Source organism: Lagenorhynchus albirostris, chromosome 4 (assembly GCF_949774975.1).
Source record: "Lagenorhynchus albirostris chromosome 4, mLagAlb1.1, whole genome shotgun sequence".
Lineage (NCBI taxonomy): Eukaryota > Metazoa > Chordata > Mammalia > Artiodactyla > Delphinidae > Lagenorhynchus > Lagenorhynchus albirostris.
In genome coordinates, this window is record NC_083098.1 from 20,728,839 (window position 1) to 20,754,954 (window position 26,116).

A 26,116-nucleotide genomic window follows, 5' to 3' on the forward strand; every position below is an offset into this window, starting at 1 on the left:
ATCTTCCTATCCCTGTTCCTCTGTTAGGGGAGCCCTCTCCATCTTTGGTGAGGCCGAAATTAAGGCGTCTGGTGCATAGTAGGCGCTCAACGTGTTAGTTAATATTGCAATAACAATGATAATGAATCCGAACTTGGGGACGCTGGGGCCAGGGTAGTGAGTGAAAGGTGGTCCGAGTCTCGTCCGAGGGTCCAACCACCGGTTACTCACCGAGTGCACGTCTTTCCCAGTGTCCTGACGGTCTGTGGGCGTGGAGTGGCAGGGCCGGGCCTCAGCCAGGGCCCAAGTCCACTCGGAAACTTTCGCTGTGGGCGGGTCCGACCCGCCCACCCGGCGACCTCTTCTCTGAGGCCCTGTGGGCCAGTGGGCAGCTGTCAGGCGAGGCGCTCTGTGATTGGCAGAGGAAGCAGTGATTGGCAGGCACGCCGGTCGCTCAGCGGGCCGAGTCGGCGCCGCGTCCTCCTGGCCGCGTCGAGAGTGGAGGGCAGCCTGCGGCCCCGCCCCAGGCCCCGCCCCTCCCCTGCCCTCGTTGTGGGCAGCGCTCTCCAGCTGCCACTGTAAGCGGCGCCGCCCGCTCGGTCGCGGTTGCTTCGCTTTGGCCCCGGTCCGTCCAGCTCCTCTGGAGCAACTTTGCAGCGAGCTCTGAAGCCCAAGGGCGTCGCGGCGCCGCGTGAGGCCTACTAGCGGGCCGGTGAGTACTTCACGGCAAAGGGGCGGTCGCAGGGTGGGAGTTGCAGCCCGCCTCGGCCTCAGTTTCCCCATCTGAGCGGACGGGCGGCTGGTACTAGTGTCCCCTGCAAGTTCCCCAGAAGTTGGAGGGCCAGGGTCCCGTCCTCTCCGCGACGCTCACGGTAACCCCTGCCCGGGCCTCGATCGCGTCTTCCTTCCGGAGTGCGCGCCCCCTCGTCCCCAGTCCGGGCACCCCGGGCATCGCGGGGCACTGCGCGCTCCGAGCACCGTCACGCCCGCGAGCCTGGCTTAGAAACCACACTGCCGGCGGGAAAACCGGCCTCAGAGGCAGGCGGCTTGTGGCGCTGGGGACCCGGCGAGTGGAAGGGGGCGCGCCTGCCCTGCGTCCCACAGCACCTGTACCGAGTTGCCCAGTCATGGCCCTTCCTCCGCGGCCGTCGGCTGGCTCTCTGGGACTCCGGGCCGCCCTCAGTACCCCCGAGGCCGCTGGAAGCCGCCTGGGCCTCCTCATAGGGGCTGCTGTGTGTGTGTGTGTGTGTGTGTGTGTGTGTGTGTGTGTGTGCCTGGGCCTCCTCATAGGGGCTGCTGTGTGTGTGTGTGTGTGTGTGTGTGTGTGTGTGTGTGTGTGTGCCTGGGCCTCATCATAGGGGCTGCTGTGTGTGTGTGTGTGTGTGTGTGTGTGCCTCCTCATAGGGGCTGCTGTGTGTGTGTGTGTGTGTGTGTGTGTGTGTGTGCCTGGGCCTCATCATAGGGGCTGCTGTGTGTGTGTGTGTGTGTGTGTGTGTGTGTGTGCCTGGGCCTCATCATAGGGGCTGCTGGGTGTGTGTGTGTGTGTGTGTGTGTGTGTGTGTGTGTGTGTGTGCCTGGGCCTCCTAATAGGGGCTGCTGGGTGTGTGTGTGTGTGTGTGTGTGTGTGTGTGTGTGTGCGCCTGGGCCTCATCATAGGGGCTGCTGTGTGTGTGTGTGTGTGTGTGTGTGTGTGTGTGCGTGCGTGCTGGGGGTTCACTCCCCAAGCGGACACGTGCCCTCCTGAGGGGGCAGATTCTGAGACTGAAGCCCCCACTGCCCACTTAGAATCTGTGTAGCAGTTACTCTCCCCCTGGTGCTCCTCAGTAAGGCATGGCGAGGGGCAGTGGCAGCCCCTGGGCCCTGGCTGGTGTGAACCTGGCCCTCAGGAACATCAATTTCTGTTTTGATAGATGGAAACTTTCTGGGGAATCTGACTTTTGGGCGTGGTGGAGCTGAGCCCTCTCACACCATTTATTGTAGTTGATGTTAAGAAATTCCGAGGAACTAACATTTGTACAGTATTTGGCCCTCCCAGTAGTCTTAGGGGTAGGAATTATATCCCTATTTGACCCATGAGGAAGTTAAAACCCCACAGCTGATCATGCAGAGCCTGGTGGGAAACCTCTGCCCCTGGGCAGGTGCTGAGAACCAGTGCCTGCCTCTCCTCACCTTGGACAGTGACCCCTGGCACTTGGCCCATTTGTAAAGGGCTTTCCCTTCTGCTGTGATGCATCACTGAGGGAACGATGCCCTGGGTACCCACTGTGCTGGCTGCCTGACCTCACTGCAGACTCAGTGAGGAAGCCACGCCAACAGAAACCCGGAGGCCATACTCTCCACTGCCCGTCCTGTCAGCTCTGTCTCCAAGGGGCTGTGATTCTCACTGGAGCCCCTCGGCATCTGATCAGGGATTCAGAAGAACGTTCCTTTATATACTTGCTCCCCCAGCAAATGGACCTTTGCCTGGACACAGGAAAGTTTGCTGGGAGACCACATCTCATCTTCTTTCCCAGGATGGAAGGGTATGTGGAGGACTCCCCACTCAGGCCTCCCCTGCCCCTCCCAGGCCAGGGCTGGACAGGCCTTTGGGGCTGGTCACAGAGGGGAACCTAGTTCAGTCCCTGACCCCCAAAATGCCTGTGCTGTGGGACAGAGACCAAATCCTGGTCCACGATAGTGGTGGTAAGAATTACGACAGCTAGCTTGCTCTACGCCTCATATGGCTCCCTCCCCTCTCCCAGGTCCCCTCTCACAAGTGGCACCAACACCATGGCCCCGGGGCACAAATCAGGCCCCATTCTGCTCCCCCCTGCCCACATTCAGTGGGTATTGCTTCTGTTTCTCCTGGCCCAGGAGTGCACTCAGATGCCTGCCCTCGGCCAGGCCTCCTCACTTTCCCTGGAAGACCACCCAGCTCCCTCCCTGGTCTCCCTGGGCCATCCCCATACAGCCCTGATGGTCCTTTAACTGCCACTGCCCTACAGCACCAGCCTGCATTTCCTTCTGCCCTAGGCTCAACCCCACACTAAGCCTGGCACTTGTTCAGGCCCTCGGGACCTGCCCCAGGTTCCAGCTGCCCGCTCAGCCTCTTTTCTCCTTCCTGTGCGCCCGCCCCAGAGTCACTTCCGCACCTTCCCAGCCATGTTGCCTTTAAGCCATGTCCGTTGCCCTTTCTCCTGGGCAGTCCCCCACTGAAATGCCCACACACCTCCATTCCTCCCTCCCTTCATCCTTGCCTGGCTCATGTCTGCTTGTCCTAAAGCTTTAGTCAAGGCCACTCATCCAGAATCCCCACCCTGCCCCTTTTCCACTGCTGAGTGTGGCCCCCTTCTGTGCTTGCAGCCCCCAAGAGCTCCCTCTTTGTGGTTGTCAGTTTGGGTGTCATCCTTCCCATCTGGACTGAGTTCTCCAAGGCAGGTCCTATAGGATCCTCTCTGGGGCCCGGGAGACCCAAGTTGGGGCCCGGCACAGGATCGGCCCACAGTCCATGCGCGCTGACCCACCCCGGCCAGGCGAGGAGCATTCCCAGCTTATTCCCGCTTAGTCCTGGGAACTTGGCACATTGGGTGGAGCCGGAATGTTCCTTGGTTTGGCCCTTAATACTCTGGGGCAAAAATAGGTACCTCCAAGGGCTATGTGCCCTTGTCTTGAGGAGCAGCCCTGTGCCAGGCTGCTGGGCTATCCAGAGCAGACATCCCAGACCCTGGGAACCCCTGGGCCCTCTCCCTTCAGGCTCAGTCACAGACGGGTTTTAGAATAACATTTTGTGGTAATTCCAAAAACCTTGCACGTTCATTATAGAAAATTAGGGAAGTACATTTAGAAAAAATAAAATAAAACTACCTGTAGTCTCTTCACTCAGACATAGTATAACCATTGTGGGGGCATTTTCTTCCATCTTTTTGTGCACATGAATTTTGTTTTCATCCTAAATAGGCTCAGATCAATAGCTCATGCTGCTTTAGATCCCACTTAACAGCGTCATACAAACATTTCCTTATCTTTTTTTGTTTTGTTTTGTTTTGTTGCGGTACGTGGGCCTCTCACTGTTGTGGCCTCTCCCATTGCGGAGCACAGGCTCCAGACACGCAGGCTCAGCGGCCATGGCTCACGGGCCCAGCCGCTCCGTGGCATGTGGGATCCTCCCAGACCGGGGCACGAACCCGTGTCCCCTGCATCGACAGGTGGACTCTCAACCACTGCGCCACCAGGGAAGCCCAACATTTCCTTATCTTTAAACGTTCATATACAGGTCCTGGTTAACAGCTATATAGTGTAGCACCATCTGGAGGGGCTGTGAGTTTCACACCTGCCCTCTCTGGACGGTGCTGGAAAGTACAGCTGTGATGGACACCAGAGAGGTGCTCTGTAAGAGCAAAGGCGTGGAGGTCCACGGTGGCACATGGATGTGGGGGAGCAGCAAGTGGGCTGAATGTGAAACCGTGGGCATCCCTGGTTTTTCCCCTGGTCTGGGATCCTGCTGGTGGAGGCTCCGCTCAGAGGGTGTGTGAACATCCTTAAGGCTTCCCATGGGGGCTTGTTTCAGAGGTCGGGGTGGCCCCCCTGGGGGGACAGCAGAGTGGGGCCAGCCTGAGCAAGGGTTAGAGAGCTTGGGCTGAAGTCCGCGTGAGATCATTCTCCGCATGTCAGTAGGTGTATGATCCTAGCAGCCCTCTCAGGGGGTGGCAGCCCCTCAGCCGAGCTCCGTGATGTTGGCCTTTTGTGTTTTGATGGGATAAAAATATGCCTGGGTGCTCATGTGGAAAGAATGCCGGCCACTCTGGTTTTCTGGATCTTACACAACGACAGGTTCCAAGCCATTACTCTGGTCGTGGGGCGGCAGTGTGGATTGACTGCCCCACTCGTAGGCATCGGAAGAGTCTTGGAGCTGGGGTGGAGTGGGACGCTCATGCTCTCATCCTGCAGTCAGGAGTCTGGATTCGGGATTCTGGGGCCAGGCTGGAGGGAGGGACCTGCTTCCAATCACACAGCGAGATGGGGCAGGCTCTTCCCCAGCGGGGCTCCTTCCCCCAGGCCAGGCTGCCTCGGGTATACCTTGCAAGGCAAGCAGGCAGGTATTCTGAGTGGATGAGATGTAGCCCCTGCCTTCAGGGGCCCCAGTGTCACAGGAAAGAAGACAGAAAAGAAAGCGCCAGACACCATGCGGGTCCCTCCACCGGGAGATCACCTGTGATCCTCCCTGTGACCCATCCATGGCAATGGATCATTTCGTTTGTTTTAAAATAACAAGACCTTTGATTCAAAAAGGGTTTGGCCAACTCTCAGGGAACCTGAAAATTAATCCTCCTTTATTCATCCATTCTCACTAAGCAGAGATTTTACTTTAAACAGTAGTATTTTGATTGTAATGTGACATGCCTAATACTTAGCCCAACAGGCCAGCCAGAACCTGTGTTTTCCTGAAATTCCAGGTCGGAATTTCAGGCTCCATGTGGTTTGTCTCGGGTCAGCCAGTGACCCACACAACTGGGTTGTCTGCTAAATCACCGGCTGACTTTCCCCGCCCACAGCTGGCCACCTGCCCAATGGGTCTGCACGTGCAGGCAGATGACGAATTTCACAAAAGTTGCCTCTTTGTTTGGTGTTTGGAAATAGCACCAAGCACTGTGTTGGTTTCCAAGCAGATCCATGTGGCTTGACATGCTTTTGGTTTGCAGCCAGAGGGATGTTTTAAAATAAGGGCTCAGTCCCTCTGAGGGAGGAATGTCCAGATTGAAATCTCCAGGGTTCTTTGGCGGACAGAGATCTGATCTCTGGGACCCATCTCTAGTAGGAATGGAGCAGACCTGGTTGTGTAGCCCCGGGGAAGTGGCGTGTGGCGCCTGGGGCCCCCTCCGACTCTTGCTGTGTCAGCAGTCTGCAGACACGTGTCAGGCAGCCACTCTGGCAGGCTCGGGGCAGTCTCAGAGCTTGGAGCTGGGCACTGGGGATGCCTGGGAACCTGGTCCCTTGTGGCCTCTGGTCTCATGTGGTCCTCACAGTGTCCCCAAGTGTAAGACGATTGTCCCCATTTACAGTTGAGGAAACTGAGGTGCAGAGAGGGACGTGGCCTGCTCAGGACTACAGAGCTGGTGGACACAGCCAAGCGCGACAGCTACGACGGGTTAGTCTGGGAGCCAGATTCCTCATTGCCGGGCTTTCCCTGCTCTGTGCTCATTTCCTCATCTCAGTGAAGAGGATGGATATGGCCCTGAGGCTGCGGTGAGGATCATGGGATCCTTGGGGATCCCCCGCACCGTGCACGTGGTCCCGACTTCTTCAGGGTCTGTGTCTGATCCTGGTTCCCTGGCTGGGGAACTCCTAGAGCTCTCAGCTCCACGGTCTGGGGCTCATGGTTGCCCTTAATTGTGTCAGTGGTGGTTTTTGCTGTTTTGCTAAATGGCATTATTGACTAATGGAGCCCTTTCCCCTGTGGTAGATGCTCTGTGCTCGCCAGTCTGTTCCGGTCATCTCTTCTGACACACCAGCTTCATGGTTTCCGTCACTGCACATCTAGTGTGTGTTCACATCTGGTGCATTCGTGTTCCCTGATATTTGTTCTGTGGTTCAGGCCTAGCGTGGAGGGCTTGGGAGGCGGGCAGGTCTGACTACATCCTGGCTCCAGGGGCTGTGTTCCCCCCTTCTCTTCCCCTCCCCATTTCGCTCCCCCTCTCCCCTCCCTTCCCTCCTCCCCTCGCCTCCCTATCCCTCCTCTTCCCCTTCCCCTCTCCTCACATTTATTTAACTTTCACTCTGTGCTAGTGTATTCATTCCCTAGGGCTCATATAAGAAAGTTACAGAAACTGGGTGGCTTTAAACAATAGAAATTTATTGTCTCATAGTTCTGGAGGCAGAAGTCCGCGATCAGGATGTCGGCGGGGCTGGTTGCTCCTGGGGGCTCTGAGCGAGAGTCCTCCCTCGCCTCTCCTGGCTTCGGGTGTTGCTGGCGATGCTTGGCATCCCTGGGCGTGCAGCTGCATCTGTCTGACCTCTGCCTCCTCCTTCACATGGGGCCCTCCTCTCTGTGTCTGTGTGTTTCCCTCTTCTTATAAGGATACCAGTCACTGGATTAGGGCCCACCCTAAGTCAGGATGATCTCATGTCAAGATCCGTGACTGCATCTGCAAGGACCCCTTCTTCCAAACAAGGTCTCCTTCACAGATTTTGGGTGGACGTACTCGGAGGCCAGCTTTCATCCCAGCACAGCCAGGCACTGTGCCCAGGGCTCCGTGTGGACCATCTCACTGAATCCTCGCGACATTCTACATCCCCACTTCTCAGATGAGCACACCCGAGGTCCCGTGGCTCATGCCTGGTGAGGCAGGGACCCAAGGCCTTGAGACTTAGGGCCCGGCTCATGCCTGCTGTGGGACTTGCCCAGCCAGCCGGCCTTGAGTGTTTCCTCCCTCGAGTTCCTGCTCTGTAAAATGGGAGTGTCTTACGGGGGCTGTTGTGAGGTTGAATGAGATCACATAGAATGCTGGGCAGCCCCCACCCTGTTTCCCTTGTCCGTCCCCTCTCTTTACCAGAAACTAGAGGCCAGAGCAGACTGGGCTTGGCTGGCCTCCTGTGTCTGACCCTCCGCTTTTCTCACTGCAGAATGGCCTCCGGTGCCTGTCCTCCGAGCCCCTCTGGCCCACGGTCTCCACCGCTGCCACAACGGCCCCAGGCCCGCTCACGGCTCAATGCCACCACCTCGGTGGAGCAGGAGAAGAGTGGGACGCCCCGAGCTCCCGGACCCCAGGTTGGACCTGGACGAGATGTGAGAGACACGACTGCCTCGGCCATGCCCCAGGCCTCGCATGCCAGGAGCCAAGAAAGGGTGGATGGAACAGGTAAGGGGATGGGGCCTGAGAAGCTGGACTGTCCTCCCCCGGGGGTGTTCTAGAAGCAGGGCGAGCACCCGAGTCCTGGCACGTGGTCCAGACACCCCTGCGAGGTTCCTCCTGCAGGGCACCCCCTGTGGTCGGGGGCCCACCTGCTCCACTCAGGGCCCCTCGACTCTCACCTTGCAGCGGGCTTTGCTCCTAAGTTCACAAACTTGGGCTGCAGCAGACTTCACGTTTCCTTATTTTATTTATAATCAAAAGCACCAGCTCCCACCTGCTCAGGGTCCCCACCAGGCACCGTATGGGGGGAGGTGGCAGGAGGAAGTCTTCCCCACCCCAGCTGGTCCCGCCCAGCACTCGGGGCAGCCCATGTTGTTCCCTGTCCACCGTGGCCACTGCTCAGGGGCCATTCAGTCAGGCAGCTCTGCCCGGTCTGGGGGCCCCACGTGGCCACTCCCCCTGGGGACTGGCTGCCAGCCTGCAATATGCCTGGGCCCAGGCCCAGGTCCCCGCTGCCCTCTGGACCACCATCCTCCATCCCCAGGCCAGGCTTCCAAGGGCTTCCCCTCCCCCCCAGTCCACTTCTGGGCCTCCTCAGGTTTCCACTCTGTCCCAGGAGGCACCTCCCAGGCGAAGAGATGAGACAGTGTGAGGACCCGGGTGCGACGCGACAGCTGGTTGTGGTGCTGGCAGCCTTGCTGACATTGGGGGAGGGACACCAGGGTTTGGTCCGTCCTCTGTCCACCTGCTGCTCACTGAGCACGGCCCTTTGCTGGCCCTGAGTGGCCATCGGCAGCACAGGTGAGTCAGGCCTGCCCCCTGTCTCCAAGGAGTCCACGGTCTCGTGGGGAGCATAGAAGTGGCCCTGGGCCTGGCGCTGGGGAGGTGGGGCCCTGCTCTGTGGGAAGAGATGACGCCTGAGCAAGAGTGAGCCTGGGGAGAGGGCACAGCACGGGCAGGGCCAGCGGGAAGAAATGGCCTCGCCGGGGGTGGACTTGGGGTAGAGAGAGCCCCGGGCCTCCAGGTGACGGGGTGGCAGCGAGGAAGGAAGGCTCGGATTGGTGATGCTCTCGTGTCTGGCCTGCGATTTGAGCTACACCAGGAGTGAGCGGGGGCAGGACCAGGCAACGGACTGTAACAGGAGCCTTGTGTGAGAGGCTCCTCTGTGCTTTCGGGGCTGTTGTAGGGAAAAATCCTCAAGTCTACTGTGAGTTCCAAGACAGGGAGGATCCCTGGACCTCTGGCTGTGATATTTGGGGAAAACATAGCTGGTATCGGCGTTACTTTTTCTAATAATCCACCGAGTGCTTCTCAGTGCGTTTGTCTTATTCTCACAGCGACCAAACCTGTGAAGTAGGGACCTTGGCTCCGATTACAGGTGCGGCGATCAGAACGGAGCCCGCTGGGAACATCAGGTCTAAAAGCTCTGTGGGTGGTGAAAGCCCTGTGACTTCTTTCCATGGATCACCGCCCTCTCCTCCCTGCTCACCGAGACCATCCCACGTTCTTCAAATCCGCCTCCGCCTTCCCTGTTCCCCCACCTCCCCTTTGCCACATGGGAACCTCTGCCCAAAATATGCTATCGCCATCTCCACCTGTTGAAATCCTACCCAGCTCTCAAGGCACTGCCGCCTCTTCGACTTTCTGACCTCCTCCCACAGCAAGAAAGACATGTGCTGTCGTAACCGGACTCACACACCCACGGGCCTGCACGCACACACGCACACATCCAGTGGGAACGGAAATTTCCAAAACCATACTTGTCCTTAGTGTGTGTGTTGCTGTCTGATAGTCTCCATTCTGTTGCTTTTATTTAAAAACAAATGCTGCTTGTGGGCAGTAAAATTGGTTCCGTGACCTTCTGGGTCGAAGTCTGTAGTTTGAAAAACGCTCTGTGGTTTGGTGCCAGTGCGCCCCAGCCGGGACTCTGGAGTGCGTCTGTCCACACGAGCTGTTTATTTACTGAGTGTCGGGGCCATGAGGTGGTGCAGGAAGATGGTGCCGGGATGGCTGAGGTGGGACGCTTGGCTGGGCTGGTGGCCTTGAGCTGTGTGCCCTTGAGGGAGTTGGGAGGCCTCGCTGAGCCTGTCTCTGTATCTGTAAAGTGGGCGCAGTCATACCAGCCATGTGGAGTCCACGTGCTAGGACCCTGTGCTCTGAGCATGGCGCATGGGGCGAGGTGCTGAGTCAAGACCCCTTGTCCCTTAGGTGCCTGCCCGGTGGCGCAGAGAGCGTCCGTGCCTGGAGCTCGATGTGTTTCGTGGATGTCATCAAGCCTCCTGCCCCCCGAGCCCATCTCATTTCCTATTCAGGCTTCTCCTGGGGTGTTGCCTCGCATGTCGGGACAGCCTTCCAGTTTCACGGCCCCACTCAGTCCCTCTTGGGCGACCGGTCTCAGTGTCAGCTCCAGGCTCTGTGTGTCTGGGTGTAGGGGCTTCACGTGTGCGTCGGATTCTTCTCTCCCCCAGGAGGCTGTTGTGCTGCAAGCTGTGCGTGCGTGCGTGTGCGCACGTGTGCATGTGCGCCCACGTGCTTCCTTGTGTCCTGCACGAGGCAGGACACCGTGACTCTCTCGGCCGCCGCTGCTCCAGATGCTCTGTATGAGTTAGGGAAGTCCCCGGCCGCGCCCCGCCCTTCTCCAGCTCGCCCAGCCTTGCCGTTTCGTTTTCCCCCTTGAGAAGCCGGCTGCCTGAGGTGAGCACCCCCAGCTCAGCACTGCCCCTGCCCCATGCAGGGGCCCCAGACCCGTGGTGGGGAGCGTCTGCCATGTGCACTGCAGACCTGGGGGCTTCACGTGACCCCTTACGGTAGCTCGAGAGGGAGACTCTGTTCTTGTCCCCATCTAGAGATGAGGAAACTGAGCCATCAACTTACCAAAGCAGCCAGTGCTGAGTGATGGGCACAGGGGTGATCCCAGTCTCCTGTCCCACGCTGCCCCCATGCCCAGCGGAGCTGCAGGGACCTCTGAGCTCTGGGTGAAGAGGGCCTGAGCTCTGCGGCTCCATCACGCTGGACTAGTGCCTGATTGTCCCCAGAAACACGCCCCACTGGGCTCTTCTGATCTCCATATCTCCTTCAAAGATCACTGCGTTCTCTGCTTCGTCTCCAAGGCCTCTGGGCAGGCCAGGGCCTGATCTGGAATCTCTGTCCAGCCACAAACACCCCACAGCTGCGGGGCCAGGAGACGGGGGCTGGGAACGCACTTGGTTTCAATCTGGGTGAAGCAAAACGGCCTCAGAGGACGGACCAAGTCAAGACTGCCAGTTTCAGATAAGAAGAGTCAGGAAACACATGTGGTCTCTGTTTGGCTTCTGACCCCGAGGGGAGGGGCGGGGAGCACTGAGTAAGCGCTGGGCCAGTTGGCACCCTCGGGGTCCCGGCCCGCCACAGCTGGGCCCTGCTGCGTCACTTCTCTCTGTGGCGTCACTGTCACTGAATTGGACACAGCAGGAAACGTTCACCCCAGTGTTGACCGAGGGCCTGCCTGCTCAGCGGGTGCAGGAGACAGTGGGCAAGGCAGGCAGGGCCCGCCGCCACGTGCAGGGCACAAAGGGCTCCCAGGCTGATGGCTCTGGGCAGGGGTTGGACGCAGGGTCAAGAGGTCGGCCAACGGAGCGGGGTCTCAAATGGTCGGGATAAGGAGAATGGGTGTTCTGGGGAACGTTAGAGGATTTAAACCAGAGGAGCGGCATGACCTCTGTTACGTGGAGATGACCCGTGGGAGCCGAGGCCGGCAGGGAGCCCCGTGGCAGGTGGAGAGGCCCCCGGAAGCTGGGCTGACTCCAGGTCTCTGGCTGGAGCTGCCAGGTGGGTGCAGGGCGTGGGCGGGGCAGTTTCCCAGCGGGGTTCAGGGCGGGACGGCGGGATTGGGAAGGTCAGGAGACGATGTGGTGCGGGAGGGGATGCGGAGCGCTGAGTCCCTGCTGTCCTGGGGACAAGGCCACAGCCACAAACGACGCGCTCTCTCCTTGTCCGGTCAAGGTGCTGGCTAATGAAGAGTTAGGGAGTTTTGTACACGCGTTATTTTATCCTGACCCTGACTGAAGCCCTGGTCTGTCTGGTTGTCAGGCCATCACTCCGATCCCCTCACTCCAGGATGACCTGTCGTGAGGACAGATGGCAGGGGCGGTGAGGCTGTCTCCGGCCTGGTGGCTTCCTGGGACCTTTGGAAACTTGGCAGCATGCCCTTCATCCCTTACCTTTAACCTCCCCTTTGCATTCCAAGTCTTGGGTGTCACCTCTTCCAGGAAGCCCCTGCCATCAGGATTGATGATGCCTGGTACCTCCGCCGCCCCTCTGAGCCTGCACTGCTGGACTGTGATTGTCCCCGTCTGGCCCCTGGGCGGGTAGGGGGGGCGGGGGTCCTGCCTCCTTCAGCTCAGTGCCCTTGGCTCCTGGAGCTCAGACTGGCCCGGGGCCAATGCTCAGTAAACGTCTGCTGGGTGAGTGATGATGGGCGAGGTCCATGACCACTGCTTGGGCCTGTGGGAAGCTCAGACCTCCTGCCCGGGACCCTTGCCTTGGAGCTTAGCCAGCCCCTGGAAAAGACGGGGTCGCAGGGATTGTCCTCCTTGTGTGTTCATGAGAACCAGAGTCAGCATCACGAAGGCTGCTGGGACACCCCCTGGTGCAAGGTGACCCAGCCGCCCACAGCGATGAGGAGGACACGTGGGATGCCCTGGGGCTCTTATCACCTTTCCCTTCACCGCAGCCCACGTGGTGGGTGTCAGGAGAGGACCAGGGACTCTAAGGCCTAAGGCTTTAGGGAGCCTAAGGCCTTGTCCAGGGCCAGCGAGTGAGGCAGTGGAAGGGCAGCAGCTCCTAGAGACAGGAGTATGGCATCATAGTTCCTGTGTGTTTCAGATTGTGCTCTTCTCTTAAGAGCCTTTGGCGTGCATTCAACCATTTAAACAATGTGCTCCAGCAAATCTAGATCTCAGCAGTTGTGGAGAATGGAAGCCAGCTTCTCTCTTGCTCTCAGCCGTCTCTGGGGAGCTGGCAGAGCCCTCGGGACTTCTGGGAAGGGACGCCTGAGGCTCCCCAGCCCACGGCCCTGGGGTGGGTGACGAGTGGGAGCATGACTTGCTCGCCACTCACCTTTGTCTGTTTCTACTCAGAACCTGCTCAGATCAGGGAGGTGAGCTTGGCAGTTCAGTCTCCAGGCCAAGAGTGTGCTGTGTTCCAGGCCCTGTGCAAGGATTTGGGGAGACAGAGATGAAAGCTTGAGACCATTCCCTTGTCGGTCCCCTGTCCACCCCTCCCGTCTGTTCAGCTTTTGCTGAGCTGTGTCTGACACTGGGGGATGGAGATGGGTCAGACCTGCGGGACACAGATCATCTCCGTAAAGGCTGGTGGGACCGTGAGAGACGCAGGAAAATGGAGATGGGCTGTGCTGGGGGGAGGGGACAGCATCCTGGGGACTCTCCTCCCATTTCATGACAAAATGAGCATCAGTTACTAATGTGGTGTGGTGGATACAAGTCTCTCAAATGCGTGGGATCCGCAGGAGATAAATAGTATAAAGGAGGGGGTGTGCTGGTCCTCTGTGGATCCTCACAGAGGTGAGGAGACTACCCAGGGCCATGCAGCTCTGCCATTGCCGTTTTGTGATTGATAGAAAGACTTTCAAAAATGAGCTAGAGTCGGGACACTCTCAGTTGCTGGTGATGTTGAAACCCGATGTAAATTAACATAAGCAAAAAAAAAAAAAAAGAAAAACAGGGTGTGGGGCTTCCCTGGTGGCACAGTGGTTAAGAATCCGCCTGCCAATGCAGGGGACACGGGTTCGAGCCCTGGTCCGGGAAGCTCCCACATGCCGCGGAGCAACTAAGCCCGTGCGCCACAACTACTGAAGCCCGAGTGCCTAGAGCCTGTGCTCTGCAACAAGAGAAGCCACTTCAGTGAGAAGCCCGTGCACCGCAACAAAGAGTAGCCCCCGCTCGCCACAACTAGAGAAAGACGCGCACGGCAACAAAGAACAAAAGCAGCCAAAATAAATCAATAAATAAAATAAATTTATTAAAAAAACCCAAAACAACAGGGTGCAGGGGATTTGTTACTTCCATATGTCTGCACAGTGTAGAGTATCCAGGGACTCAGATGACATGATTGGGAATCTGCCCCCAGCTCTGCTTTCCTGCGTGCCCTCACTCTCAGGTGGGCTTCCCCCAGGGCAGCCCTCGACCTCCAAGCTGGTGTCTGTCAGCTGAGATCCAGCAGAAGGAAGAGACATTGCCCAGCAGCCAGCACAGACCCCACTGTCCTGACTTGGGTCTGTGTCCCTCCCTGAACCTGCTGCTGTGGTCAGGGAGACGGATGGGCCAGTAGGCTTGCTGCAGCCATCCTGTGAGAGTGGGGGAGGGTGGGTCCCCAAAGGGGCCATCAGGTTAGGGTTAGGAAGAGGCCAGGAATGAGAGTCAAGCCCGCAGAGAACTCGTGTGTTCAGTGGCCCTCGGTATCCACGCTGACGCAGCCAGCGTCTGGCGGTGGTCTTTATGTGAGGGTTCCTCCTTGGCTGGAACAAGCCAGAACCCCCCGATCGGTTCGCAGCACGAGCCCAACATTTGAGTAGTTGTAGACCTACTTCTGCCGGTGCCAAATGGAAAGGAGGGTAATGAGGGAGGTGAGGTGCATGTTTCAAAGAGATTCTGTATATCGAGGAGACTTCTTGAAATGTCAGGCTGTGGACAATGTCTGCGAAAAATTAATCACGGACAGAATAACCTTTTTAGCCAACAGATCTGTGCCTGAATCTTCCATATTCTGATTTAATAAAAAGGACCTTGGACTTGTGAATTTAGTGAGTAAAGAAAAGAGCTGTGAACTCCGAGAGGTGCCTGGTGTTGGGCTGGGAAGTGTGGCCTCAGTGAGCCAGGAAGGCCCTGGGGTCAGCCGAGAGGTGGGACGTGGGGAGGGGAAAGGAACGCACACTGGGAACGCCAACTCTGGACCAGGCACTTAATACGAAGCGTCTCATTCTTCATAAACCGTCCTACTGGATGGATATTGACGATGGGATTGAAAATGACGCTCCCTTGGTCATGCGGCACTTGGACGCTAAGGGTAGATTCACAGGCAGGTCAGATTTCTCCTCACACACACCCTCCTTCCCTGCGAGCCCACCCTTCCCATTTGTTCTCTTTCGTCTGAGCCCTTGGCCAGAAAGTTCATTCCCACCCTTGCTGAAGGGGGTGACGGCAGCCGAAGGGAGAACTGACCTTGATGACTCAGGAAGCACCGAGGTCTGGGGCCATGGGGTGGGATGGACGTCCTGGGCCCTGAAGCCATCTCTGGGTTAGGTCCCTGGGACCTGGTCAAGGGAACCCAGGCTGAACTCCTCAGGGAGAGGTATCATCATGTTTGCAAGCTGTCCACCAAGAGGGTCTCAGTACATGTGCCTGACCTGTGGGTCTCGTTAAGAATCCTCCTTTTGAGCCGTTCCCAGACACCCCCACCCGGCCCCCGTGTCCTCTCCAAACTAGGTGTGACCTCTGCCTTTGAACCTCCTAGGCTGCGTCGCTTTAGGCCCCTGCCCTGCCGTCTCCCCCTGGGCTCCTGGGTGCCGTAGATTTGGGCACCCTGCACACAGGGGCTGGCTCTGAGCTGGCGGACCTGGTTCTGGGAAAGGCCTGGATGAAGGGGTAGGGAAAGCTGGTCATCCGGTGGGTGTTCCTGGGGACTGTTCGTGTTTCCCTGAATTCTGCCTTCTGTTTCCAGAAATGTCTAGAGAGCAAGAGTCTGTTAATCCCAATTAGGCACCTGCTAAGGTGGGCTGTGGCAATGGCCGAGGCGAGGTGTGGTGTCGGGCATAGGCCCGGGTATTGGTTGCTTAAATCAAAGAAAGGGACTGGTAAAACGTGATCTTTTTAAAAAAAGCTTTTGTTATGCTGCCCACTGCAGGAGAGGTTGTAGTGAAATCGCTGAAGTTACGTGATGCTTTTGTTAAGGATAGCTTTTTACAAAGAAAATACAGCACGAGCTGTATGATGTTTGGACCCTTGGACCTGGTAATTCACCTGAAGAACCTGTGCTGGGAGAATGACCCCCCCAATAAAAAATACACCTACAGAATGGTTTGTTGGCACTGTTTTATAAAATTAGGGAGTATGGGAATAACCTAAAGGTCCGATGGAGAGGAGAGGCCCAGAACCCTGATGGGATTTCTGAGCCACTGAAATGGTGCATTTCACTGCAGAGCAACATGGGAAATTGGTTGTGATTCACTACTTTATATATATATAAATAAAATATATACCAAAATGTATGTACCGTGATTATGACCTCCAAAAATCAGTCGTGTGTATAGACGACAGTCTTGAAAAACATGAATTTGGTTTGTTTATTGGGGCGCTGGGCATTGGGGTGCAGGTTCTCCAGCTCAGGGGCTTTTGAACTTGAGCCCTCGGATCTTTCTAGAACTCCGTTCAAGCCTGAGCTCAGCCGCTGTGGCTGCAGTGAGCTGAGGGGGTGACGGTGGTTACCGGTGCCCCCCTCTGTCCCTTGTAGCTTTGTGGTCCTTGCTCCCAGGAAAGCAGCTTCCTGGCGCCTTCTCTCTGCATCTGCTGTCATGCTCTTGACCTGGGGCTGACGTCTGTTCCTGCCGTCCCCTCCCCTCCTCAGATAAGTGACAAGGACCAGCTTGGTGACAGTCCATCTGCTTGTTTTCCCGTGTTAAAGGGCCTGCGAAGGGAGATGTGGACACCCCCTTTGAAGAGGTCCTGGAGAAGGCCAAGGCTGGGGACCCCAAGGCACAGACGGAGGTGAGCACTGCTGTCCGCGGGAGACTCAGGCCACGGCCTGCAGCGTGGTGGGTCTGGGAGAAGCTGGTGCCTGCAAGCTGGGAGCTGGGAGCGGCCTGACTGTGCCCGCCGTGTCCAGGCCCCCGTTTGTTGCATTTCCGTGTTCATGGTGTCGTTTCTTCCCTCCGCCCTCTGGGGAGCACATACGTGTTCACCTCCTCTGTCCAGCTCCCACCTGATCTTGGGCATCACCTCCTCTGATACCATCTCTGCTTCCTGCCTCTCCTCATGCCCCACCCCCTCTCTCATCGCATCAGTGGGGGAGGGGTCCTGACACCCCCCTTGGCAGGGAGCACCGGGCGGAGAGGCAGAGGGAGGCCGAGGTTGCCCAGCTGCGGGGATCAGCTCAGGGCAGGACGTGGGAGCCCGGGCGCTGTGCGTGGAGGCCGCTGCAGCACGTGGAGTGACGGGGTCCTGCTTGCAGGTGGGGAAACGCTACCTGCAGCTTGCCAGCGACGGGGATGAAGAGGTCAACAACTGCACTGCCGTCGACTGGCTGACCCTCGCCGCCAAGCAGGGCCGGCGCGAGGCCGTCAAGCTTCTCCGCCGGTGCCTGGCGGACAGAAAAGGTGGGTCAAGAGGCCTGGGGGGGGATGCATGAGGCATGCCGTGCAGCTTTGCTAAATTAACAACTAAAGTAGCAGCAGGAAAACTTGCTGCTGGCAGTGCCATTGAGCAATGAGTGTGGTTTCTGTTATGCCAGTGGCTTTGCCATTTAGACATTTTTGGAGTATAACGTGTGATACTTAGGGAGTGAAGCCATTTTCATCCTCTTTAACTTGTGGTGGTGTCTACAAGGAGATACCCTCTGGGTTCTAATCCAAATTGAGGAGTAGATCCTGGAGACGGGGGCCTGAGGTCAGAGCGGCACTTTCTGAACTGACTTTCCATCCAGTCTGAGCCGAGAAGCTGGGGACCATGGGCCAGTGAAGACCCGCTCAGGCTGGCACTCACCGCCAGGACGGGTCTGGGTGTTGGGAGGGGCAGTGATGTGTAGCCTGGCCACGTGTGGACACTTACTAGGTTATCCTGCCCAAGGGAAATGGCTCGTTCCTGGTGTCAGGGAAGAGTGTTTCCTGAAGGTTCAAACCGCAGAAGAAAGATGAAGTGGGTGTCAGAAAGGGGCCTTTTTTCCCTCAGATTGTAGAAGTGTTTATTGTTATCACAGAAAACTTGAACTATATGGAAAACATAAAGATAGAAATTACCCATCACGTTGAAACCCAGAGAGAAGTGCTCTGTAGTTTGGTATTTGTTTTCTTCTGGTTTTGCATTGTAATGTTTTAAAGTAACATTTATTATATAGAATCTACTCTCTCTGGACCTTAGGCTGATGCCTTTGACAACTTGGAGTGGTCATATTTTGCTAGCCGAAATTTCTCACCAAGCCAGCTTCCCCGTTCCAGGGCAGGCAGGACGGCCTTGCACTGGCCGATCGAGTCGGTGTGGCCCGCACAGCTCACTGTTGGAGCCAGTGGTTCCCAGACGCCTTGAGGGAGCCAAGGCAGGCCCGAGGACCAGAGGGCGTGTGAGGGAGGGGGCCAGGCCTCGTGCGACCCACAGCCTCCACGTTCTCACAGTTGAGTGCTTACCGATCATAAACATGGGCTCTGGTTGAAAGTTTCGGAGACATTTCAAAGGAGAAAAAGCCCAATCCTCCATCCCTAGTCTCGCTGCCCTCTGGAAGGGCCTTGCTGACGTCCAGGTGGTTGGGGAGCAGGGGGAAAGGCAGCTGCTGACCAGCCCATGAAACCTGCTCCCGGTCTCTCCATGGGTGAGTCTTGCCTACCTGGGAAAGGGCCGTCTGTGCAGGGACACAGTTGCTCCTGGCGCCCTAGGAGGGGCGGGCGCTGTGGATGCAGGGATGCCCCGCTCTTGCACCCAGGCCACTCACTGCAGTGAGACTGACCAGGGTCTGAGACCGGCTCTGCCTCCCTGACTCGGTGGCCTTGGCAATCCAGGCCGCCCCTGTGTGCCTTGGTTTCTCCATCTGTAAGGCGGGGACAGCAGCATCCCACCAGAGGGTCCTTGTGAGGGTGAAATGGGGAGGGGGGAGCAAGCCAGGAAGATGGGGAGTCCTTGCCCAGCACCAGGCCGCCATGGCCACTTGGTGAGTGTCTGCTGAAAGGCCAGGCCAAGCCGCCCACCGGCCAGGACTTTGGCCAGACATCCTTTTGGTCAGATGTTCGTTTCAGCCCTGGTGACAAAGGTGCCTGCAAAGCCGCTTGCAGGAATCCCTTCCCAACCCCCTCAAGCGGGCTGGCCAGGGCCAGGGCGTCGCTGACAGCTTCTGGGCAGGTGAGGCGAGGGCTCTGATGCCTCCCCTCTTTCAGGCATCACCTCCGAGAACGAGCAGGAGGTGAGGCAGCTTTCCTCCGAGACCGACCTGGAGCGGGCCGTGCGCAAGGCGGCCCTCGTCATGTACTGGAAGCTCAACCCCAAGAAGAAGAAGCAGGTGGCCGTGTCGGAGCTGCTGGAGAACGTGGGCCAGGTCAACGAGCACGGTACGCGGCCTTGCCGTGCAGCCTCCTGGGCCTTTGTGTTGGAGTCCCGGGTGCTTCCGCATGGGAACCGAAGCGGGGGCTCCAGGGACCTTCTTGTGGGGACCTCACAGGTGTCCTGTAAAGCCGGGGAGCGTCCTTCCTGGACATCCTCCTGTTCCCGGGGTCCCCACCCTGAGCTGTGCCCTGAGCCCTGGCTCAGTCCGAGGTCTGGGCGCCCAGCAGGCCCTTCCCCTGGTTCTACCTAGATTTGCTCTGCGCCTTGGGGTTTCCTCCCCTCCTGCCCACAGGCAGAGCCACAGGCCTTGTCGTTCCAATGGTGTCCTGCTCTTCCTGAGGGACAGGGAGTGCGGGGAGGGTGAGAGGTGCCGGCAGGGACCTAGGTCCCTGAACCCCCAAGAGTCTCTCCAGGGCGGACCTCATAGCCAGCCTCTGCATCCCTCCCTACCTCCTTCTAACTTGGCTTTCCGCAAAGGGCACGGGCAGCAGCCAGAAGGACGGATGGGGCAGGAGAATGGGCGTCCCTGACTGGGTGTGGCCGCTCCATTTCCCTGGGTTGGTGGCGCGGGGGGCACCTGACTCTTGCGACTTCATTACCTCGAGGAGCCCCTGCCTCCCGCTGTTCAGAAAATGACTCTCTTCCCAGGGCTTTGCCCAGCCTTCTCCAGCCCCGAGGGGTAGATGCTGGGGGCTGGAGCTACCTGCCAACCCGTCAGAGAGGACTGCTGGGTGGGCACCTCTGCCCCTTCTCTGGGGATCTCAGGGCAGGACTCCTGTCTTACCTGCCCCTCTGGGACGGGCAGAGGTGGCCGGGTGGCAGCACTCCCAAGAGGCATGCTTGCCCCATTTGGAGCCCGGAGACCCTGTGAGGCCTCAGCGCCACCTGCACGTGCTGCCCCCGCCCCCACTGGCCACTTCCACTCGGGGCTCCTGTGGCCTCCCTCAGTCACAGTGCCCCTCCTCTCCTGTTGTCACTGTCTGCGCTCTGGTCCAACTCCTGCCCGCCCCGCCCCTGCAGAGGTGCACCTCGGAGCCTGGCGCGGGAGAGCTGGGTGAATGCCTGCCAGGTTGGGGGTGTGGCGGTAGGGGCGGGCACTTTCTCCTCCAGGGGAGCATCACGCCAAGTGACGACGCTAGCAGCAAAGGTGTATGGGGACAGGCTAGGCTGACCGGAGGGTATGGTGTGTCCAGTGCCAAGGCCGCGCCTGTACAGGGGATGGGCTGTGCCCTGTGGGGCCTGAGTCACCCTTGGGGGCGCAAGCTGAGAGGTGACAGTCCCGAGGGGTGGCCCTTGCACTGCCCTCCGGGGCTGCGTGGAGGCACCAGGCCCTGCAGTCCCCGGGGCACACTGGCAGGTTCCCGGGGGGCTGCAGGGAATGGGGCGGTCAGCCTGCCCCGAGTCTCAATCCGCTCTGTCCCCTGCAGATGGAGGGGTGCAGCCTGGCCCTGTCCCCAAGTCACTGCAGAAGCAGAGGCGGGTGCTAGAGCGCTTGGTCAGCAGCGAATGTGAGTACGGCCGCCGGTCCTGCGCTTGCGACACCTCTTGCCGTGCTGTCTCTCCCACCACCCCGAGCGCCGTGTCTGCTCCCTCCTGCCAGTCCAGGGCTGGCCTCCAGGGTCTTGGAGGCGTGATGGATTTTCAGTCCCTCTGGGGCTGTTGATTGGGTGTCAGTGTTCTGGGCTCTGGGATCTGGACCCTGCCCACTGGGAGCATGCACTCTGGAGGGACAGGGAGGGCAGCATGACAGTCCCTGCAGGACAGAGAGCTGCTGGGGGCTGCGAGCACGCCGGGTGCCCGAGCCAGTGAGGGTGAGGAGGCAGCTGGCCCTCGGAGGGCACCGGGGGGTGCTCCAGGCCAAGCAGACGTCACAGGCAGAGGCCTGGGGGCACCCAGCATGGGCTGTGGGGAGGTGGGGGATAGAGGGCAGAACATGGCGGGTGGAGGTAGTGAAGGTGTGCCAGGCACACAGTAGGCCCGGCACACAGTAGGTCCTCAGAGGATACGCGTTGACTGGCGGGGTTAGGAGGGGGCTGAGCCGCAGGGCGTCAGTGCTGTGAGCGGCCAGGGCCAAGGGAGGGAAGGGGTCACAGGGGCCCTGGCGGTGACGGTGGCTGAGGAGTCAGCGTTGGAGCTGGGCTCAGGCAGCCCCTAGGCTTGAAGAGCTAGGGAGGGGGCCGCTTCGGGGGAGGGACAGCACATCACCAAGGCGAGGAGGCCATCGGCAGGCCTGTCTGCCTCTCTCCTCTCGTCGTCCGGGCCCAGGGAGGGGTTTGCCTGGCCCAGCCAGCGTGCCCCTGCTCGCCTGGCCACGCGGGGTGACAGTGCTTGCAGTCTCGCAGACCCCATCGCCTGGCCACGCGGGGTGACAGTGCTTGCAGTCTCGCAGACCCCATGTGTTCTCTTCTGTGCTTTAGCCAAGAGCTACATAGCGCTGGACGACTTCGTGGAGATCACCAAGAAGTACGCCAAGGGCGTCATCCCCGCCGACCTGTTCCTGCAGGACGACGACGATGACGAGCTGGCAGGCAAGAGCCCCGAGGACCTGCCCCTGCGCCTGAAGGTGAGCGTGGCTGGAGGCACCCGTGGAGGGCTCTCAGCCCGGGCCGCACCGCCCTGCGCCCCCCAGCGCTCCCCGGGGAGCTGTAGGTGGGGGGCCTCGCCCAACACAGGGGCCTCAGGGATTGTGTAGCTTCTCCCTGCAGAGACTCGTCCTGCAGGGACGTCACCGTAACTGCGTAAGGACGCGTCCTTGTGAAGGGAGGCCTTTCACGTGTGCTCAGGCTCTGAAACCAAGGGCACTGTCGGGGGCCGGCAGGTTCAGTGGGTGATGGACAAGCTGAGGTAACTTCTCATCTTTCCCTGCCAAACGCCATCGGGGGACAGGGTGCCGTGCCCTGGAGGCCGCCTTTCACTTAGACTTCGTCATTTTGAAAAATTATCCGTTTATGGCACAGAGTGGAGGTCAGTTCCTCGAAGATGCCTTTTCCCTAAAGCAGAGTGCTGTGTTCAGGCGGCCAGGAGGCCCCTGCAGTGGTGCCTGTTTATCTGGATCTGCAGGGGCTCGGGGAGCAAGCCGGGTGTGGTGTGGAGAGAGTGGCAGGGAGGTGACCGAGGGCCGACCTGAAGGGGGGAGCGTGCGCTTACACCGTTGGCCAGCGAGCAGCAGTGGCGTCCGGGAGCGAGGGAGGCTTAGCGTGCCGACAGCCAGGAGTGGCTGCTCGTGTGGCCCTGGTGTCACAGCTTTTGTTTTCCTGGTCACGTGGTTGTGACTAAGGGTGCAGATGTACAGTGTGGCCACACCGCCCTTCACCAGATTTCCCCCAGTTCAGCTCACGGGCTTGAATTTGTTGTGTCTGTATCTCACTTTGCCGAGAACACCAGGATTTACAGAAGTCTGGCTATCTGGCCCCAGACGGGTCCATCACCACAACTGGCCAGGAGGGCCCCGGCCAGCACAAGGGCCTCTGAGCAGACCAAGCGTCACAGAGGTCCTGGCGTTTGTCACACAAGAATCCGTCGGGTTCTGTGCATCCCCAGCTGCCTGGGAACGTGTGTGAGCTGCCGTCAGCGTGGGAGAGTGGGCTGTGTGTGTGCGAGCGGGGTCAGGGCTGGTGACAGGACGTGTGCTGACGTGTCACCCTCCCAGACGCAGCGCAGTGTAAGCACCGTGCTGGGGCCTGGAGGTGGAGGCTCAGAAAGCTGCCCTCGGTGGGTGGAGAGGCCGACTTGGAAGCAAGTTCCACAGAGATGCTGCAGCCCAGAGAGGTAGGTGTGAGGCCACGCTCAGGACCAGCGAGCTGAGTGAGAGTCCCTGAGGGCAGGTAGGGTGTCCAGGGTGAAGGTTCTGAGACGCGGGGTCGGGATGGCCCAGGAAGCCAACCAGGGAGGCCATGGCTTTTATTGAAGGCCCACTCGGAAGCAGGCCTGGGCTAAGTGTGTTCACAAATGACATTAGTTTTCTTATTAAAGTGAGCGAGGGAAGGTGGAGCATTTGCTGTGGTTCTTCGCAAAGAGGAGGTGCTCCCCAAATGCCAGTGAGGGTCAAAGGTGAAAGGGTAGTGGGAGAAGACCCATGGGCCAGGTGGTCCTGGCCTGGACACCGTAGTTTGCATTGTTCTGGCATAATTACTAATAATGCCTGCTTTCAAAAGCATCCTGGTTTGGACAGCAAGTTATGTTACCCTCCTTACTGGTAACAAGCTCAGTGCTGTAAGATATCTGAAAGCCCTTTTTGGGAAAAAGAGATTTGAAGTATTCCGAAAAGAAATAAGGCTTCTTTTTTCTTTTTTATTTTTTTTTTCAGTTTTTGAAGTTGTCAGAGCACTTTGATTCTTTTACAGTTTGTCTCATTAAAAGCCTTTGGAAAAAGAGAGAATGAATCATAGCGGTGTCTCCCGGAACTAAAAGCTGTCCCAGCCTTTATTAGCCCCCTGGAGGACAGAGAAAGGACGTGTGCCCGGGGAGCCCTCAGCACCCCAGTGGGAAGTGACAGGTGCCTCTCTGCAAGCTGACATGACCCCCAGGGATGTTCCAGGCTCCGAGCTGCCTCTTCTCAAGCCTTTGGTGACAGATGAAACCTTCGTAAAGATGAATTCAGGAATATTTTAAAGGCATAATGTTTTTGTATTAAATTATTGAGAATCCAGCACATGAACATTCACTCAGGTCCGAGCAGAGTCTAGTTGACCTGCTGAGTGAGTGGTGGGTTCCTTGGTCGGCTTCCCCTGTTGTAAAAGGCTGTTTGCTCGGTTTCTCACATTAGCCGAGCGACTGGTGACCACAGCCCTGGCCAGGTTGCCCTGTCCTGTCCTTTCGTGAACTGACTCCCTACTCATTTTTTTTTTTTTTTTTTGGCCGCGCTGTGCGACATGCAGGATCTTAGTTCCCCGACCAGGGATCGAACCTGTGCCCCTAACAGCGGAAGCGCAGAGTCCTAACCACTGGACCACCAGGGAAGTCCCCCTACTTATTTTTAAAAATTTCTCTCCTGCTCAAAGAAAAGTTCATTTTAATTTGTTTGGGCTTTCTCTACAGAAAAGGTTTCTAGTCTCAGAATTTGGTGGGGCCCCAAGAAGTAGGGCTTGGGTAGAAGCTACAAGGGACAGAATTGGGACCTTAAAAGGAGAGAACCCCTGGTCATGGTGGCCCAGGTGCCTCGCCGTGCGGGCAGAGGCTGGCACCATTGGACATCAGGTTCTAGAAGCTTTGTGTCTTTTAAAGGTCCTCTCAACCATGTGGTTGTGTGGCCTCATGGGCAAAAAAAAAAAAAAAAAAAAATAGTGTGAATGGTTTTGAGCATTAGGATAGGATTTCAGATTAGTTTTAAGGTCCCAGCTACTTGGGTACCTCCAGGCTAGCTCCCCCAAAGCTGTCCAGTGCTGGTTGTGCAGAGAGAGAACGGCTGTGGGAACAGCCGCCCTGGGGGGCCTCTCATCTGTCTGGTTAGAAACGCCCCGTCCACAGGGATGAGCCGAGAGGCCGCCGCTGACGCACTCACGGGTTCTTTCCATTGCTCTTTGCATCGCTGTTGCGTGCTGTTGTGTTTCAGCTGGTGGGTGTGGCTTTGGGCCGAAGGGGCCCCTCCCAGAGGAAGCCGGAGCAGGTTATTCTTGGAGACACTGGTTTGCTGTCTGGCAAGTGTCAGAAATCCACACCAAGGATTATGGCGTCCGACGTCCCCTAGTGCCACCTCCAGGTGGGGTGGGTGCTGTGTCTGCTTCTGGGAAGCTGGCCCCAGTGAGCTGGGGGGGCCCTTAGTTGATTTACTGGTTTGTTCATTTTCTTGCCCATTCTAAAACAGAGAGTAAGTGGACCGTCACAAACACGTCGGGAGGAATGCAGCTCTGCGTGCATGCGCGTGTGTGTCTGTAGACTTTTCTGCGCGCGCACACAGTCTTACACACTCCTGTTTCCGCTGTGAGCCCGGGTCACTCTCCTCTGGAGGACTCACTCTCCTGGCTGCTCCCGGGCGTCCTGGTCATCCTGAGTTGCCTGCCAGCCGCGGCTCTTGGGCAGATGACGGCCGCACCCCAGTATTGTCACTCAGTTGTACACACCCAGGATCCCTGCCCCTCCTCGGCCCTCTGCTGGGTGGGGCAGAGCGAGTCTGTCCCCAGGGTGTGGGTGGAGGCTGTGCTGCCCACCTCACCCGGGCACTGACAGGGCTTCTGTCATGTAGCCCCTCGGACGGGCTCTGGGCACAGCTGGGCTTTGCTGCCCCCAGGCGTGGGTGACCTCCACGAGGACCCAGCCCCTGGTGCGGTCCTCCTTGAGGAGGACCGAGTGAGCACCGGCACTGCCCACAGCTACTTTCTTTATTCACCCCCTTCGGCTTCCCTCCCGTCTCCCCGGAACCGTGGTGGGGCTGGAGGCCTCCGGGATTCTGTACAGAGAACCAGGCAGGTATGGGGGCCACCCTGGGTGGCAGAATCGCCCTCGCTTCCCTCACAGCCCCTCATTCGTCTTCTGTTGCGGAAAAGGCCGAGGGTTTCTGATGCTCTTTGCAGTGAGCACAGCCCGGGGGAGTGGGACCCAAGGCAGGGAGCGGTGCTGCCCTTGAACGTGGCTGTGAGGGTTGAGCGTCTGTTCTAGCAGTCGGTGTGCAGGGGTGGGGGGTGCAGGCGGCTGGCGTCGGGCCTCCTGTCACAGTGAAGACGTCGCATCCGCCCCATCGCAGCTGAACCCTTTCCATTCACATGGCTGCCGAACTCTCCTTCCCGGAGTCCCTGCTCCGCTCCTGGGCCGGTCAGAGCCCAGCGTAGGCCGGTAAAGCAGTGTTTCCTCTCCCCCTTGGTAGATGGGTGAGCCGCTGAGGCTCGGTGACGTCCCCTCCACAGGGGTGGCTGAGACGCAAGCAGCCCGGTGCTCTGTCATCTTTGCAAGTGTGAGGCCCGTGGGGAGGGAAGAGGGGGCCAGGTGGGCTCTGCCAGGCGCCCCAGGTCTCGCAGCGAAGACCAGCCCTCATAAGTCTGGAGACCCTGGTGGAGGGTTGGGAGTCAGGGGTGGGCG

At 58.4% G+C, this 26,116-nt stretch overlaps 1 protein-coding gene across 1 annotated transcript in view; it reads left to right on the forward strand.

Annotated features, from left to right (window-relative positions):
- Positions 1 to 546: 546 nt before the first annotated feature.
- WFS1 (wolframin ER transmembrane glycoprotein) overlaps positions 547 to 26,116 on the forward strand; it is a 28,470-nt gene continuing 2,900 nt past the window's right edge. The window contains exons 1-7 of the mRNA XM_060147659.1: positions 547 to 691; positions 7,579 to 7,814; positions 16,485 to 16,567; positions 17,031 to 17,175; positions 18,940 to 19,110; positions 20,533 to 20,613; positions 21,523 to 21,668. Coding sequence (XP_060003642.1) covers positions 7,580 to 7,814; positions 16,485 to 16,567; positions 17,031 to 17,175; positions 18,940 to 19,110; positions 20,533 to 20,613; positions 21,523 to 21,668 — 861 coding nt within the window. The 5' untranslated portion in view covers positions 547 to 691; position 7,579. The remainder of the gene's footprint in view (positions 692 to 7,578; positions 7,815 to 16,484; positions 16,568 to 17,030; positions 17,176 to 18,939; positions 19,111 to 20,532; positions 20,614 to 21,522; positions 21,669 to 26,116) is intronic.